The sequence below is a fragment of the Meleagris gallopavo genome, chromosome 1 (genome assembly GCF_905368555.1).
Source record: "Meleagris gallopavo chromosome 1, MGAL_WU_HG_1.1, whole genome shotgun sequence".
In the NCBI taxonomy this organism is placed as follows: Eukaryota; Metazoa; Chordata; class Aves; order Galliformes; family Phasianidae; genus Meleagris; species Meleagris gallopavo.
Window position 1 is genome coordinate 190,926,052 of NC_139404.1, and position 15,847 is coordinate 190,941,898.

The window sequence follows — 15,847 nt, forward strand, 5'->3', positions numbered from 1 at the left end:
CGCATGGCTGCATTAAAATGTAAGCCATAAATCTGATCTGCTGATTTTAGCACTGGTTTTGCATTTATGGCTGTGTCCTTCTGAGGCTGAGGATGGAGCAGACTCCTTGGCTGCTTTCTTATTGAGCGCTGCCCATGCCAGGCAGCTTAATCTGATGCTAAGAAGCAAAACATGTGTGTGTCATCATGGAGCCACGACCCTGGGAGGATCTGGTGAAATCTGCTGGGACAGATCCATGGTCAGCATCCAGCTCAGTGAGAACTGAGAGATCTTGAAACCATCATAAATAATAAAAATTATCTCATCCTTCCTGAACTGGGAATAGATGAACAGTGCTGACTTAAGGCTTAAAAACAAGGTAAACTCAGAAACTGCATTGCAAGGTGATCAATCCCTTTACTGGCAAGGAGCAACCGAATTGGCAGCCAGCTCCAGGCTTCAGAGAGCACAGCAGATAAATGAACAGGTGAGCAGCTCATAAATTCCTAAGTGCAGAAACGCAAAAGTCTGGAAGGACTCTGACTCTGTGATGGATAGCAAAGAGGTTGCAGACTCCCATTTAGAGAGATGGTTCATCCATTGGTAATGCTATTCACAGTCATCCCCAGCCTTCTCTGGGCAGGACCAAAGCCTATGGATGGACCATAAAGCTGCCCAGGGAGGTGGTGGAAACACTGACCCTGGAGGTATTCAAGAGAAGGGTATATGGTGCACTGGCTGATATGGCCTAGAGACTTGGCACCCCAAGCTCTAAGAGATCTAAGAGCAAAGCTCCACAAGGTTTTAGCCTCTGGATCCCCATTATCATCATTGTGCTTTTGCCAGCTTCCCAGACTGTGCTGTACGCTGGGGAAAAGACCTTTTAATGCAGAAACTTGCGGGCAGGCAAGTGCCGGTCCTGCTTTTAGTGAATTAGTTCATTGACTCCTTTCTCATTCCAGGAAAACCCCGCAGGGACGGATTGTATAACCCTCACTCAGCAAGGGAAAGGAGATAAGTGCTTCATCATGCAAGGAAAAAGGGATCGGAGAGATGCTCTCCTCTCCTGCAGTGTCCCCTCCTCATCCAAAGATACTGAATTCAGCAGAAAATGGAAATAGGACAAAGCCCCTATGGACAAGTAGTCAGTCTAGGTATATGTCAGAGAAGCGGCTGCTGAAAAACAGTATTCCCCAGTTCTTAAAACAAAATAGCTATCGTATGGCTGGAAATAAAAAAATATAAATAAAAAGAGCTGTTAAAGAAAGCATCTCTCTTCAGTGCCAAAGCAGGGTTGAAAATGCCCCAGTCTTCCCGCTGGAAGACCTTCTCCTGCCCGCAACCTTTCTTAAAATGTCTGGCCTTTCTTCTTCCAAAGAAAACTATGTCAGCTCAGAGCTTCTCCCTTCCAAATATCTTTCATAGAATCATAGAATCACAAGGTTGTAAACGACCTACAAAATCATCTAGTCCAACTGTCCTCCCACTACCATTGCTACCACATGCCACTAAACCATATCTCGTAGCTCCTCATCCAGACTTTCACCCAGATAGGATTGGCACTTAGCAAGAACCTACCTTTGCACTGTTTAATCAGAGTCAAACTCCCTTGGGAATACCTGCAGAGAGAATTTGATACTTGAGAGGAAACTATGAAGAGCTAAAAAAAAAAAATATCCTGAGAACAGGGCTGGAGGGCAGAACTCTTTCCCTGAAGACAGGAGGGTGTAGGCTTCATCCAAGACAGTTCCTATAGTTGTTGCAACCTGCAGGCTTGAGCTCACAGTGCAAAGGTGCAGCAGCACCATGACTATTCATGGCCTAAGTCTTCCACCTGGTCTAATTTACTTCCCAGAGGGCATAGTGATGACCTGGTGACCAGCCAGAAAGTCTCAGCAGCAGACAGAATGAGTCCAGGTCCTGAGCCACCAAGTGGTACTCTTTGAAACAGGGGGAAAAGACATCCTTGCTAAGGCCAGGAAGAACTAATTAGTCTAATTTAACCCCATATCAATCTCATGGCATCTCCAGTAACGGTCTGTACACAAGTGCTCTGTTTTCAGACAGTGATTTTAGGAGTGGTGAGCTGTTTTCCAGCAGGGTAGATGAGCCCCTTCCTCTCCAGACCATGAATGGAGTTCCCAAGGGATGGGATGGGATAGGATAGGGGAACTGGATGGAGCAGAACAGAATAGAATAGAGTAGTTCAGTTGGAAGGGATCTTCAAAGATCAAGTTCAACTGCCTGACCACTTCACAACCAAAAAGTTGGGCTTTAACCAAGTGCCTCTTGAATATAAACAGGCATGGGGGCATCAACCACCATTCTGGAAGCCTGTCCCAGTGTCTCATCACACTTACAGTAAAGAAATATTTCCTGACATCCAGTCTGATCCTCCACTGGCACAGCTTCATGCAGTTCCCTTATATACTGTCATCCAGATCACTGATACAAACACTGAACAGGACTGGTCCTAGAACTGAGCCCTGAGGACCACTATTAGGAAATGGCCACCAGCCAGATGTCACCCCATTGACTACGATCCTTTGAGCTCAACCATTGAGCCAGTTCATCATCCAGTGTAGTATGACCTCGTTTATTGCACAGTTGGACAATTTCTCCAGAAGGATGCTGCAAAAGTCTAAATAAAATCCAGAAAAATTACGTCCATTGCTTTCCTTATTCCAGCCCTAATTTCTGCCTCCCAGCCTGCATGTCAGCCAGCCTCTTCCCACTATCACCTCTCCTCATTTATCCAGCTCCTAAAATCCTGGACTATCTCACCTAATGCACAGACTAACATAGCAGTTTCTTTGCTGCACCACAGCATCTGTATCTCCAATGGAGCGTGCAAAACTCAGAGTTTGAGGATCAAGCACCATGTGCCCCAATACACCTCCTTTGCCTTCATACAGCAGCAGACAGAGGGAGAAGCAGCTTCAAGCACTCAGCCCAAAACACCAAGTTTAATTCCTGATGCAAATGCCAAGCTTTGCTGCCAGAAAGAACCCCCGATGCTGGCCAAGCCAGCTCCAGAATCTGATTTGGCTCAGCTACAGAACAGTCTCATTTTTGAACGGCTACACAAAACAACAGCTCTTCAAGGCCCACTTCCTGGTATGGCTTCCCTCTCTCTGACACGCTCCAGCAATTAGCTTTCTGGCTCAGCTGTGATGGAAGATGAAGTCATCCAGAGAGCAGCAGCCACCAGAATTAAAGCCCAGCATGAGAGCTTGTCCAGCTGCTTCATCTGCAAAAAGCTGGCTTCCAAAGCAGATCTGGAGGCCAGGAGAGCAGGAAGGGAGGGAAGATGCTCTGGGAAAAAACAAGGCTGAACCACTACAGGAAACACTGCAGCACCAGATGTGGGAGGGAATCTCAAGTTGCCCAGGATGGGTTATTCACCAACTGCTCCAGGAAAGCCTCCCCTTCTCCCATCAAACAAGAGGAAGAGTGGTGCAGAGATTGTTTTTTTGGCCACTGCAGGTTCTGGGAGTAAGTAGAGGAGTAGAAAGGATGAAGCAGTTCCAGGTGAGGCACTGAAACAAGTTGCCCAGAAATGTGGTGTGTGTCCCATCCCTGGAAACACCCAGGGTCAAGCTGGATGGGCTCTGAGCACCTGATGGAGCTGTGGGTGTCCCTGTTCACTGCAGGGGAGTTGGACCAGATGGCCTTTAAGAGTCCCTTCCAACTCAAAAGATTCTATTCTTCTAGGTATGGGAAGGGAAAGAAGGTACTTGCACACACAAAGAATGGGAATGAGACCCTGCCAGAGCTAATTCCCACCACCCCAGTCAGCTCAGTGCAGCTACTTCTCACACACCAGTGAAAAACTTAGCTCCTAAACATCACTTCCCCATACAGATGGTAAGCAACACCCTTTCTGTGAAAGCAAACAGCTGTTGTAACATCCAACACTTCTTATTTCCAGTCTCCACCCACCATGTTTCCACAGCAGAGCCCAGGGCACGGTGTACTCTTGAGCTTTATCACACAGCCAGAGCTGAAACTCTCCCAAACAGATCATGGCCATGGTCCTGAGAGATAGCAGAGGTGCGTGCACAGCATCCCCTCCCTGCAGAGAGCATCCCAAGGTCTTGTGGACTGCATTTCTGGGTCAGGAAGCCCTCAAAGGAGCACTTGCTGAGAGCTGGGAGTGTCACTCTGCTTGTTTTCTAAATGGGGATTGATGATGGTTGAGTTTGATGATTTTAGTGGCTGTTTCCAACCTTAATGATTCTAAGGAAAGGGTTGCTGATTGTCACAGACAAAACATGTTGGCGGGACAAAGGGAACAAAATGTGCACAGAGTACTTTGCACAAACTCAAGGAAGAGCCCAGGACAGAGCAGGAAACACACAGAGAGAAATGAGATCTCCTCCTTCGAGGGCCTGCTGGGATGCTGGGCTCAGCCACACAAAAGGAGCCTGTTCAGCACCGACCCTCCCATCACACAGAGCCCTTTTATTCACCCCATGGACTGCCCTGACACAGACAGACACAGCTCTGTTCTACACACCCCTCTCCCTCCAGCATCTTGGCCACGTGAAGTGCTGAGGGAATGGAGGACAGCAGTGCCCAACACCAGCAGAAACTCTCTGGGTGCAGGGAGGGGCAGGGACTGCTGCAGTTGCTGAGCAGTTCACCAGTATCACAGAATCATAGACTTTAGTTGGAAGGAGCCGTTAAAGGCCATCTGGTCCACCTCTCTTGCAATGAACAGGGACACCACAGCTCCACCAGATGATCAGACTCCCATCCAGCCTGACTTTGGGTGTCTCCAGGGATGGACATCCATCACACTTCTGGGCAATCTGTGCCAGTGCTTCACCACCCTCATGGTAAAAACCTTTTTTCTCACATCCTGTCTGAATCTCCTCTCTTTTTAGTTTGAAACCATCTCCCCTTGTCCTGTCACAACAGATCCTGCTAAAGAGTCTGACCCGTTCATACAGCCCCAGTGAAAGGCCGTTGTCAGGTCTCCCTGGAGCTTTCTCTTCTCCAGGCTGCACAGCCCCAGCTCTCAGCCTGTGCTCGTTGGAGAGAATGGTTCCATCTTTTGGATCATTTCTGTGGCCCTGCTCTGTATGCACTCCAACAGCTCCATGTCTCTCTGGTCATGGTTGCAGATTGGACCCAGCACCTCTACACTCAGCCCCCAAAGCCCATCACTTCAAAAACCCCCAAACACCTCTCCTACTCATAGATGATTTTCTTTTCCATTTGCAAACGCATAAGCAAGGAAACTCAGAGCTATCTCTTTGCTCTACTAGATCCACCAGACTAAACAATATGATCCAGCAATCAGGTTGCAAAGCATCTCTCTGACTTACGCACAAAGAAACAGAGTCACGGAGAAACCAAGGGGCTCCTGGGCTCACTCCTCAGTGCAGCAGGTCTCCTTATATTCACAGAGGTTCATGCTGCTGATAAACCTTCCCAGGGAGAGGATAGCTTCTCTGAGACTTAGAGCTGCAGTTGGTAAAGAACCTTTGGTGAAGGATGCACTGGGTATTTTGGGGTTTCCTGAAAGCTGGGATGGTGGAAAGCAGCATTAAGAGGCAAGGGAATGGGCACACTTACTTTTGGCCTCTTCCACTGAATGCCCTGGATCCTTGACTTGTAGAAGAGTGAGTCATCATTGGCAGGGAAAAGAGGGTCCTCAAAGAGCTGCTTCTTCCTCAGGCATTCCTTCTTCAGGGCAGCGTAGCGCTGATTCTCATAGGGCTTCACTGAGGAAAACATCCTTTCCTACTGACTCTGGGGAGACAGAAAAAGCAGCAGTGAGATGGGTAGGGTATGGCTATGGATACCCCATTCTCCTCTACAACACCTGGATCCAAAAGCCATGGCTGGAAGACATGGAGACCAAAAAGCCATGGCTGGAGGCAACCCTCCGGCCTTTCCCCAGATCTGACTGGTCTGAATTACTAGAGCCCACTTTTCTGGTCCTTTAGAGCACCTGTGGCTCCCTCCCCTATAAGGATTAAGCCATACCATAAGGTATCAGCATGCTCCAGTTTAAACAGGCAGGAAAAAGCCTGTATCTGAACGAGGAGATGGGTGATTCCTCCATGCCCAAACCTAACTTTTCTGATCGCCTGGACTCATGTCTCTGAATTCCCCCAGCGCTGGACAAACACCACTCAAACAGGCACAGAAGGAGATGACAGCCTGACTTACAGTGAATTCATAACCTGTTTGGGGAAAAATGAAGCCTGAAGAGCTGAAGGATGAGAAGATGCTCCCAGGTTAGCTGTATGTGAGCAGGTTTTATGGTCTATTGCAGAGCAATGGGGCACCCTGGCTGTTGACAACACAGAGCAAGTTCTCAGCCTACTGTCACACAGAGGGAGCTTTGTCATGGTTAATATTAAACATTTAAAATCCTGGATGCCCCCTTCAAAGACTGCAGGAAACATTCCTCAGTCGTCTTGAAGTGATGATCATTTATCTGCTCAGAAGGCAGCAATGAGTGCGGGCCATCCCCAGAGGGCCAGGGTTTTGAGAAACACCTTCTGTACAAAATTGCACACACACACACACTTCAAGGTTTCATCAGAGAAGCCAGTTCATCAGTAGGCTTGATCAGATCTGTTTTTAATTAAAAAAAGACCTCTTGGCAGCACACCATGTGTTTTCAGATTAATTATTCTGTCTTGACAAGCTTCTAGCTTCTAGGGTAGAGACATGAATTTAGGAATCCAGCAGACAGCAGAAAACCACTACCCAGATGATTCTGAGAGAAAGCAGCACCTCGTCAAGGACCCTCATTGCTTGGTCATTGAACCCTTTTGCTTTGGTTCTCATCCCTCCATCCCATAGGAAGAATTCTCTCACCACAGAGAGAAGGGAAGGGGGAACCTCTGCAGTTTTCCCCTCTACTAAACCATAGACCCTCTTCTACAGCTACTTCCCTAAAAGTACCCCATATTTAAATATTCATGCATCATTTTTCTCTCTCCTCAAAACAGGGTGTCCTGTTGATTCTGTTGATCATTACTGAGCCTGATGGAGCTGCAGGTATCCCTGTTTACTTCAGTGGAGTCGATGACATCTAAGGGTCTCTTCCAACTCAAACAACTCTATGATTCAGCAGAATGTACGTCCAAACTCATTGATCCCAGCAAGATGTATAAATATTATATCCCTATTGTAGTTAATGAATATCCACAGAGGTGAGAAGGAAGTTGCAGTAAGAGCTGACTGGAAGCAGAAAATCTGTAAACATCCATAGTCCCAGGGACCAATGTGAGAGTGGTTTCACTTTCCTCATTGATGAATTAAGAGAAAGTAGGTGTCAGAGAGAGAAATCAACGCCCTTGCTGAGAGTATCATCCAACCAACTGACCTTCTCTTGCCTGGGTGAGATGAAAACACTTCACTCCTGCAAAGCACAGGTTTTAATTGCTGGCATTTATCAGCTTGATTAGAAGCACAAGTGCTTATCAGCCAGGGCCTGATTGAAGCCAAAATAACCCACTTGTTGTTAGCTCCACAGGTTTCCCTGCTGCTGAGGACTGGTTGCTAAAGCAGCTTGTGAGGTACTTTATCACCCACATTTCTCCAACGTGCCTTGTGTCTCCCAGCATGGGATAATTATGCAAAAGGGTGATTAGGCCTTTACTTAAACGAGATCTAAATTCCAAGAGAAGCACTGCCCTGGATGGACTTCATAGGACAGTCTGGATGTGGCTCTGGGCAGCCTGGTCTGGTGGTTGGTGGCCCTGCACAGAGCAGGGAGGTTGAAACTAGATAATCATTGTGGTCCTTTATAACCCAGGCCGTCCTATGATTCTACAACTGGGGCAATAGGTTGACGTATCTTCACTAGGAAACCACTGGTACTGTGTGGTCAACAGCCCACCTACCCCAACGTCCTTTCTCTGCAGGCATAGTATTCAGAGATGATCCTGCAGGACTATGGATTTGGAATTTTAGAGTTTATAATGCTTTATCTTATGGTACAAAGGCAGGGGGAGAAGGATTTGCTATAGCAGATATAAGATGAATTATTCGAAGACATGAAATATGTGTCTTTGTAGAGGGGAAAGGATGTATCCATGAGATGCAGTGAAGAAGGAACTTGTGAGAGTTAGGAATAGAGCCTGGAGGGGAAGTCTTGTGACTTTTGAAAAGCCATGCTCAAGTTAAGGCAGGAGTTATGGCTTTGGTGCAGGAGATGCCAGTCATCACTCCATGGCCTGTCCTGTGGCCAAGGGCTGACATCTGGGTGCTCATTCATAACATTACTGCTCTGCAATCACAGCTTGGAGCTGCTTTTTCCAACGACCTTTGCAATGTTTACCTCCTTGTGACGCCCTGGGCAGTGTCCATCCTGATGAGAATGGGTCAAAAGTTCTCTTGGCCAACCTCATCAGCGTTCCTGTGGCCCAGATCTGCTTGTGGGGGTGACTCCTTGCCCTGCTGTCCCACTCCAGGGTGATGTCACCCTTGGCCAAGAGGATGGAAATGGTTGATCAGAATGGATGGGGCTCTGGGCAGCCTGGTCTGATGCCTGATTTAGTGGCTTGCAACCCTGCCCATGGAAAGGGGGCTGAAACTTGATCTCTGAGGTCCCTTCCAATCCAAGCCATTCTATGATTCTATGAAATAGGATTGAGTTGCAAAGAAAAAGCCAAGCTAAAGGAGAAAGGAAAATGCTCAGATGCTCAGGATCTTTTTTTTTTTTCCTTTTTCTTTTTTTTTTTTAATTGCAAAATAATTGAAAGGGAGGGCTGGGGGAAATGTTTTTGGGGCAGTGTTAAAAATCATTACTCTCTTTAATTTGCAGCATTTCATGCTTACCAGGCTGAACTTCAGATCTGCTACATTAAAATGCTGAAGGATTGCCTGAGCACCCTTTGCCTCCTTGCACAAAGCTAGCATGCTCACGGAGCAAGGAAAGCAGACATCATTAACAAAACCCCACACACGTGTTTGTGCATGGGTAAGAAATGAAACCCGCGCTCCCAACCCCCTTTGCAGAGCTGAAATGGAACAGAGATCTGAGCCTGAACTCGGTTCAGCCACCATGCAGTTAAGCAAGAAGCTGTTTGCTGGGGAGAGAGCCAGATGCATGACTCAGGGCTGCTGTGGACTCCCCCTTCCAGCTCCTGCCAGCTGGTTGTGATCCCAGCTCCAAGCACTGCAACGGGATAACTATTGAAAGTGTCTGCACTGGCCAGAACCAAATGTCTGCTGATGTATTCCTTCCTTTCTCAAACATCTCTTCCTTTCCTTCCCTTCCAGCTTGCAGGTTGTGCCGGCACAGGCTCACTGCACTTATCTCAGGACTGCACCCCAGCCAGGGAGCAAAGGGCTCCTTGCTTGCAGACCCTACAGTTTTTATTTGTCTGGAGACATGTCAGACCAAACAATTTATCCTTACAGGGTGCGATCTACGTTCTCACTGAGCAGGAGATATCTTTGATATCACATTGCAATGTGGCATAGGTCAAAGAGAAGACGAGGTGGGGATGAGGCATGGGGCTCCCAAAGCCCCAGCCAGGTGCAGACATGGGGAAAATTTACAACCTACAAACCACAACCCTCAACGGCAGAATATTCAGAGTACTGAGAGCAGACAGGCTCTGTCCAAAAATTTTGTTTAACCTGTCTTTTCCAGCCTTCTCATAGGAAGGCTTCTTTAGGAAGAGAGGTAACAGCCTTCAGTTACTCTAGGGGAGCTGCAGGTTGGGTATTAGGAAACATTTATTCTCTGAAAAAGGGGTAACACATTGGGGCAGGCTGTACAGGGAGGTGGTGGGGTCAACCATCCCTGGAGGTGTTCAGGAATCATGGAGATGTGGCACTGTGGGACATGGTCAGTGAGCATGGTGGGATGGGTTGGGGTTGGACTTGGGGATCTTAGAGATCTTTTCCAGCCTTGATGATTAATGCCTCTGTGATTCTGTGGACACTGGGAATTGCTCTTCCAGCTATCAACACAGAAGTCCTGCCCTGCAGAGGAAATGCTGCCAACACAAGAACAGCTTTATGCACTCTTTCCACAATCTGGGAAAGAAGCAGCCAAACCACAAATCCCTTTCTACACAGAACACGAGATAAGTGCTCCACACGCATCTCTACAAAGAAAAAAACCTCAAGATGCAGGCTACAAAGTGACACTCTCATTTAAGGGCCACTGGGACCAACAGCACAGTTGGCAGCAGGTTTGAACTGTGTTCCCAAAGCTCTTTCCCATTCCCATGGGTGCATGCACTGTCGATTTGCTTGGACACAGAGTGGCATGGCCTGGAGCCAACAGCACTGCAGAGCATCCTGCGTGCATCAGCAGCATCCACAAGGACTGAGAGGTGAAGCCAGGTTGGTGAATATCCGAAAACAAGACCTTATTTCTTCACAAATTGACTGCGGTTAACCAGGGAATTAATTCCTGTGGGAAGCTGTAGGTTCTTCATACCCAGATGTTTGGGAGCAGTTGGATGTTTTTCTAAGTAGGTGCTTTACACAAAGTGCAAATTACCGAGCATTTACAGCAGCCTCTTATCGAAAGAAAACCATTAAAAAACAAAGGATTGAATGCATCTCTCTGGTTTTTATCTTTCTGTTAATGTGACATTCCCAGAACATCACTTGTTCATTGCTTAAGAAATGCGTAGACGTGGCACTTAGGGACATGGTTGAGTGGGCATGGTGGGGACGGGTTGATGGTTGGACCTGATGGTCTTCGAGGTCTTTTCCAATCTTAATGATTCTAATAGACCCAGAGGGTCAGCAGAAGCTTCCTGCATCACCCTACTTTCCCCCAGCGCATGGGACCACATTACCACCAGGTAAATAACACGGGCCAGGAAACACAAAAGCACAGCTCACAGACTTGCAAGTCAAAAGAGCTCCTAAAGATGCCTGCACACCAAGTGGGCAAACCAATGGGTTTACACTGAGGCGTGGAATTCAGGCTGTGCTTGGAGTCAGCAGGTCTAGGTATCCCTAGATGCCTGTTCACAGGGAAACAGGCCGGGTACAAATGTCAGGAGTTCCCTTTTGCTTGGATAACTGACACAGGGAGTGCCACCAAGCTGGGAGCTCCTCGTTCCTTGCAGATGTGAGTCACCATTTGCAAACAGGCGACGTTGTCACTGCAGGAGAAAAGGGCAACACGCACTGCCCAACACCCTGATAACACTGTCTCAGCAGCAGGATGGAAAAACACATTTCCTGGTGGCTGTCCAGGTTATGAGTAGAGCTCATCCCTCATCCTCTGCTTGCCGAGTTGCTGCGGTCAAGATCTGCCTGACCAGAGCACTGCACACAACACGGGTTTGTGGGCTGCCAGAGCAACCCTTCTGCTGAGCATTAAGTCCAGGCAGGAGCAGGATGTCTGTCTGAAGGCATCCTGGCGCAGACTGAATCTGGTGGCTGCAAATGGAAGAGGCTGGAGAGCTGCAGGACTAACAGGGATGGTTGTGGAAGAAAAACAAGAGAAGATGGCAGAAGGACAGACCCAAAAGCAGAGGGAGGTTAATGTGCCACCAGGCTGCGAGCTTCACACATGAGGGATGAAGTCAGAAGGAGAAGATATTCTCTGCTTGGCATCCAGCTCTTCCCAAACTCTTGGTCGGGGAGAACAGAGAAGTTCTGTTTGCGATACCCCAAAAAGTCAACATGTCCCAAACTTACCAGAGCAGATGCACATCATATTCAGGTTGGATATTAGGAAAAATTTCTTCTCTGACAAAGTAGTAATGCATTGGCACAGGCTGCCCAGGGAGGTGATGGAGTCACCAACCCTGGACATGTTCAACAACCATGGAGATGTGGCACTGAGGAACATGGCCAGTGATCATGGCGGGGATGGTTGATGGTTGGACTTGATCTTAGCAGTCTTTTCCAACCTTAATGATTGATGATTCCACCAGGATTCAACAGCGTTAAAAACCCTGGATAAATCTCCAGCTTAGGGTTTAAAACCCTTGCAGATCAGCAGAGATCAGCAGGACAAGAAATGAAAAGTGAACTAACAAGCCTTGCAAACGCCCAACGCCTGGAGATACCCTTCACCCTTCTAACCCTCCATGCCCCAGCCCTGCACCTGTGGCTCTGATTAATGATTATAGCGAGCACTACGTAATGGCTGGTTACAACAAAGAAGGGAAAGGTCATATCCGAGCACACCCATGAATCCTTGGGCTTCCTAGCAAAACCCTACTGATGGCAGATAGCTTCTGCAGGGCTCCACGAGATTTACACAGGGCAGCCCCAAACTGGGATGGAGTAGCTTAAGGATGTAGGGGGCTGGTCTCATATAGCAAGGTTGTGCTTTCAAACGTGGTCTGAATAGAGCAGGGTTTCAGACACTGGAGGAACAGCCTAGGAAGAGCAGAGTCATGCACACAGAATCGAGTCACCTCCACCTGTGGTTGTTCATCCACAGGGGCCATCCTTAACCCAAGAGGACTCAACTGCCATCACCCCCCATATGCACGGTGTTGAACACCTGCTTTATCAGACTACAGGAACACCGTGTCCTTCTCAGCATCATTCTGGATAAAATACAAATAAGTCAAGAGAAGAATGTTGTCTTTGTAGGACTGGCCTGAACTGATTTCTATTATTTATTCAGGGCTCCTAATTGAATGTCTGGACCAGCTGCTTTTAAACCCAGTCACACCGACTCCACTGGAAGCCTTACACCACAACAATATGTTCGCACTGAATTTCTTGCCAGCTGGACAGAAACCTTATGGTCTGAAGACCGACCCACACCTCCATTATGTATACAGACAGAAGGACAGAGAAGACAGGAGGTATTGCTTGAGACAGTGCAGACAGCCTTTTGCTTGGGCATTACGGGTCACGGAGACACTTCGTTAAGAGGTTTTGGGAAATTCATTCAGAAAGCTCATTATTAAGCACAGATAAAGTGCAGCACGTCTCCATGCAAATGTGCTGCCTCCAATTGCTTCTGCAGCTTCTGGGATAATTAAAGCAATTGAACTTCAAAAGATGCAGAGACGCGTGCCTGAGAAGCTGAAGAGATAACGGGGCTGCAGCTACTCTACAGGAGGCAGAACGGAGGCAATTGGATGCTGCAAGAGCAACACGGGCATAGAATCATAGGGGTAAAGCTTCTGCTGTCTCATTTTGAGCTCTTCAAGTCACATTTCTGCCTTAATTCTGCAACACCTTGGCCAACCTTCTTCCCTTTCTCCTTAATTTCACCAGCCCCGGTTTTCTCTAATATAGAGGAAAGATTTTGCAGCGCTGCTCTTGAACACAAAAGGCTTCAGACTTTTACCAACAAGGCCTGAACTCCAGCTTTGCTGCCCAGGGGAGATGGATACAGCTCATGGTGCTGAGCACCATGGGTTATGTCCATTGAGCCTCATCTCCCTTTTGAGCATTTCCCCTCTTGAGTAACAAGAGGTCCAAGGCAGAAATCCCATAGGTCAACGTACGACCCTACAGTTAGATGTCAAAGCTAACCAGCATCACATGAGCTGCTGCTCATCGTGATCAAGAAACATGCAGATGTGGCCACAGTTTGGCGGGCATGGTGGGGATGAGTTGATGGTTGGACTTGGTGACCTTAGAGGTCTTCTCCAACTGTAACAATTCTATGATTCCATTCTGTGATCCAATGACTGACACATATCACAGCATCGTGGTGCTTTCTGGGCAGGGACAGGCTGTGTCCTGCCATGGAGAGGCCTATGGCTCTTTGTCCATAGCAGAAACATTCAGGGAGGAACAGATCCATTTTACAAGGCACAGTGACCTCCAGAAAACACAGGACATCTCCATGTAGATATCCCTGGTCACTGCAGAAAAGTTGGACTAGATGACCTGTAAAAGCCCCTTCCAACTCCAATGATTCTGTGTAGCAACACTATTGGACTTTTGGTAGGGATTCACGCCCACGGGCAGCACCCACCTTCCTTTGCTTTTGCTTCCCAGCCATTCTATAATGCAATCAACCCCCAGGATCCCAGGATATGACCTTAAGCCACCAGAGAGGCTCCCCAGCTCGAGCTGACCCAACACCACGCCAGAGCTACAAACAGGGAGACCAAACCACTCCTGCAAGTCCAACTTCATGTGCAGGGCTGCGACCCCAATTTTTTGCTCCTGCCAGAACATCCACCCTGGTGGACATCCCCCACAGGCTGAACTTACAGACAGCACCACGAGTAGGGATCCTACATGGGTAGGAAAGAAAGCAGCCATCCTCCCAGCTCTGAAGATTTCTTCTGGACGAGGATTTCTCAAGGCCCTTAACCAATGCCTCTGCAACAGCTGCTTGCAAATGGAGGGTTTGCAGCTGCATCTTTTATCTGTGCACGACTTCCCTTTGCTTTCACTCCCTTAATCAGCCCAAAGCAATCCTGGCAGCATGCACACATGCTCAGACTAGTGGCAGGACCAGCTCTGCAAGGTTGGGGAGCAGCTGAGTGTGCAAAGACTTGGTGAGAAGCTCTGCTTGCCAGGGTGTGGCTTGCAAGCAAAAAAAAAAAAAAAAAAGCAAAGAAACAACAACCCAAACCAACAACAAAACAACCAAACACTGAGCAACTAATCAGCGTGCTTCCCTCTTTTCTATATGAGCTTGGGACAGCTGGGAAGGGATGTAGGCTGGCTAACCAGAACTGCCTGCATGCTACCTCAAAAAAGCATAGAAATGCAATGGGCAGAGGTCTTCTTGCTGCAGGGATGTGTTTTCTCCCCCATTGAACCCACTCTGCGATTTAACTGCAGATACAAAGAAAAAGAGCAGTAAAGCACAACAGGGAGAAGGCATCTTGCTTCACGTGCAGAGCTGGAGCTTTGCCTTTTTCCCCTGCAATTCTGTCCCCGTGCTGGAAACTGCACAGCTCTGGGCTGCTGCAGCCGTCTCAGGTCAGTTATTGTCAGATAAACCTCAAAGCAAGAAAATATTACAGAATAAACCTCAGAACCGTAAAGCAGAGCTGCAGTCAGGGAGAAAATCTGCCTCACCACCTCTGCAGCACTGGGGCAGAGTTAGGATGGTCGCAGTGCTCTGCAACCCCTTAAGCTGCTGCTGTCACTTTCACCTGTAGGTCTGGTTGGAAATTTCCCATGCTCGTAACAATTTAATCTTGCACAAGGAAAAACCCTTAAATGTTCATTTGCTGCTGAGGCACGCTGCCACATTTCCTGGTTGCAGGCAGCATTAAAACTTCCAGACTGGTTGAAACTGCAGGACACGAGCGAGCAGAAACGATGCAGGAAATGGAGAGCAGAAGGATGAAAATCATTCCTTTAACCCCAAGGGCAAACTAAGGCACAAGGAGTGTTGTCAGGGTTTTAGTTTTTTTGTGTGTGTGCTGGAGTGTTTTAAGGTTAAATGTGTCAAAGCGCCGCTGAATTGGGCCATCCCCTGTGGAGCACATGAAAGCTGCCCATGGGATGTGTAGGAGGAGGGGAGCTGGGTTCAACCACCCTATAGGGCTGGATCAGGCCCAGAGGAGATGGTCTGCTGACCTACGGGGCACTGCAGAGCTATCATCTGTCGTTGCCCTGGAGCATGAGGATCTTCAATGCTGGCTGCAAAGGAATACTCCGTGCAGAAAGGCAAGAGCTGCTGAAGTCTGTCCTGTCCCAGAATACAAAGGAGAATGGGGCTTTTTCATAGGATCATAGAATCATTGGAAGGTTGGAAAAGAACTCTAATATTCTGAATCCAACCCCACCCCTCCATGTCCACTGACCACGTCCCTCAGTGCCACATCTCCACGGTCCTTGAACACCTCCAGGGACGGTGACTCCACCACCTCCTGTACAGCTTATGCCAATGTATCACCACTCTTTTGAAAAAGAAGGTTTTCCTAACATCCAACCCGAACCTCCCTGGTGCAGCCTGAAGCCATTACCTCTCATATTA

The 15,847-nt window shown here is 48.0% G+C and overlaps 1 protein-coding gene across 1 annotated transcript in view; it reads right to left on the bottom strand.

The window, feature by feature from the left end:
• Window positions 1-15,847, bottom strand: part of CAPN5 (calpain 5) — a 50,720-nt gene that overhangs the window by 32,118 nt on the left and 2,755 nt on the right. Inside the window, exon 2 of the mRNA XM_003203566.5 lies at window positions 5,563-5,739. Within this exon, the coding sequence (XP_003203614.1) occupies window positions 5,563-5,724 (162 nt within the window). The 5' untranslated portion in view covers window positions 5,725-5,739. The remainder of the gene's footprint in view (window positions 1-5,562; window positions 5,740-15,847) is intronic.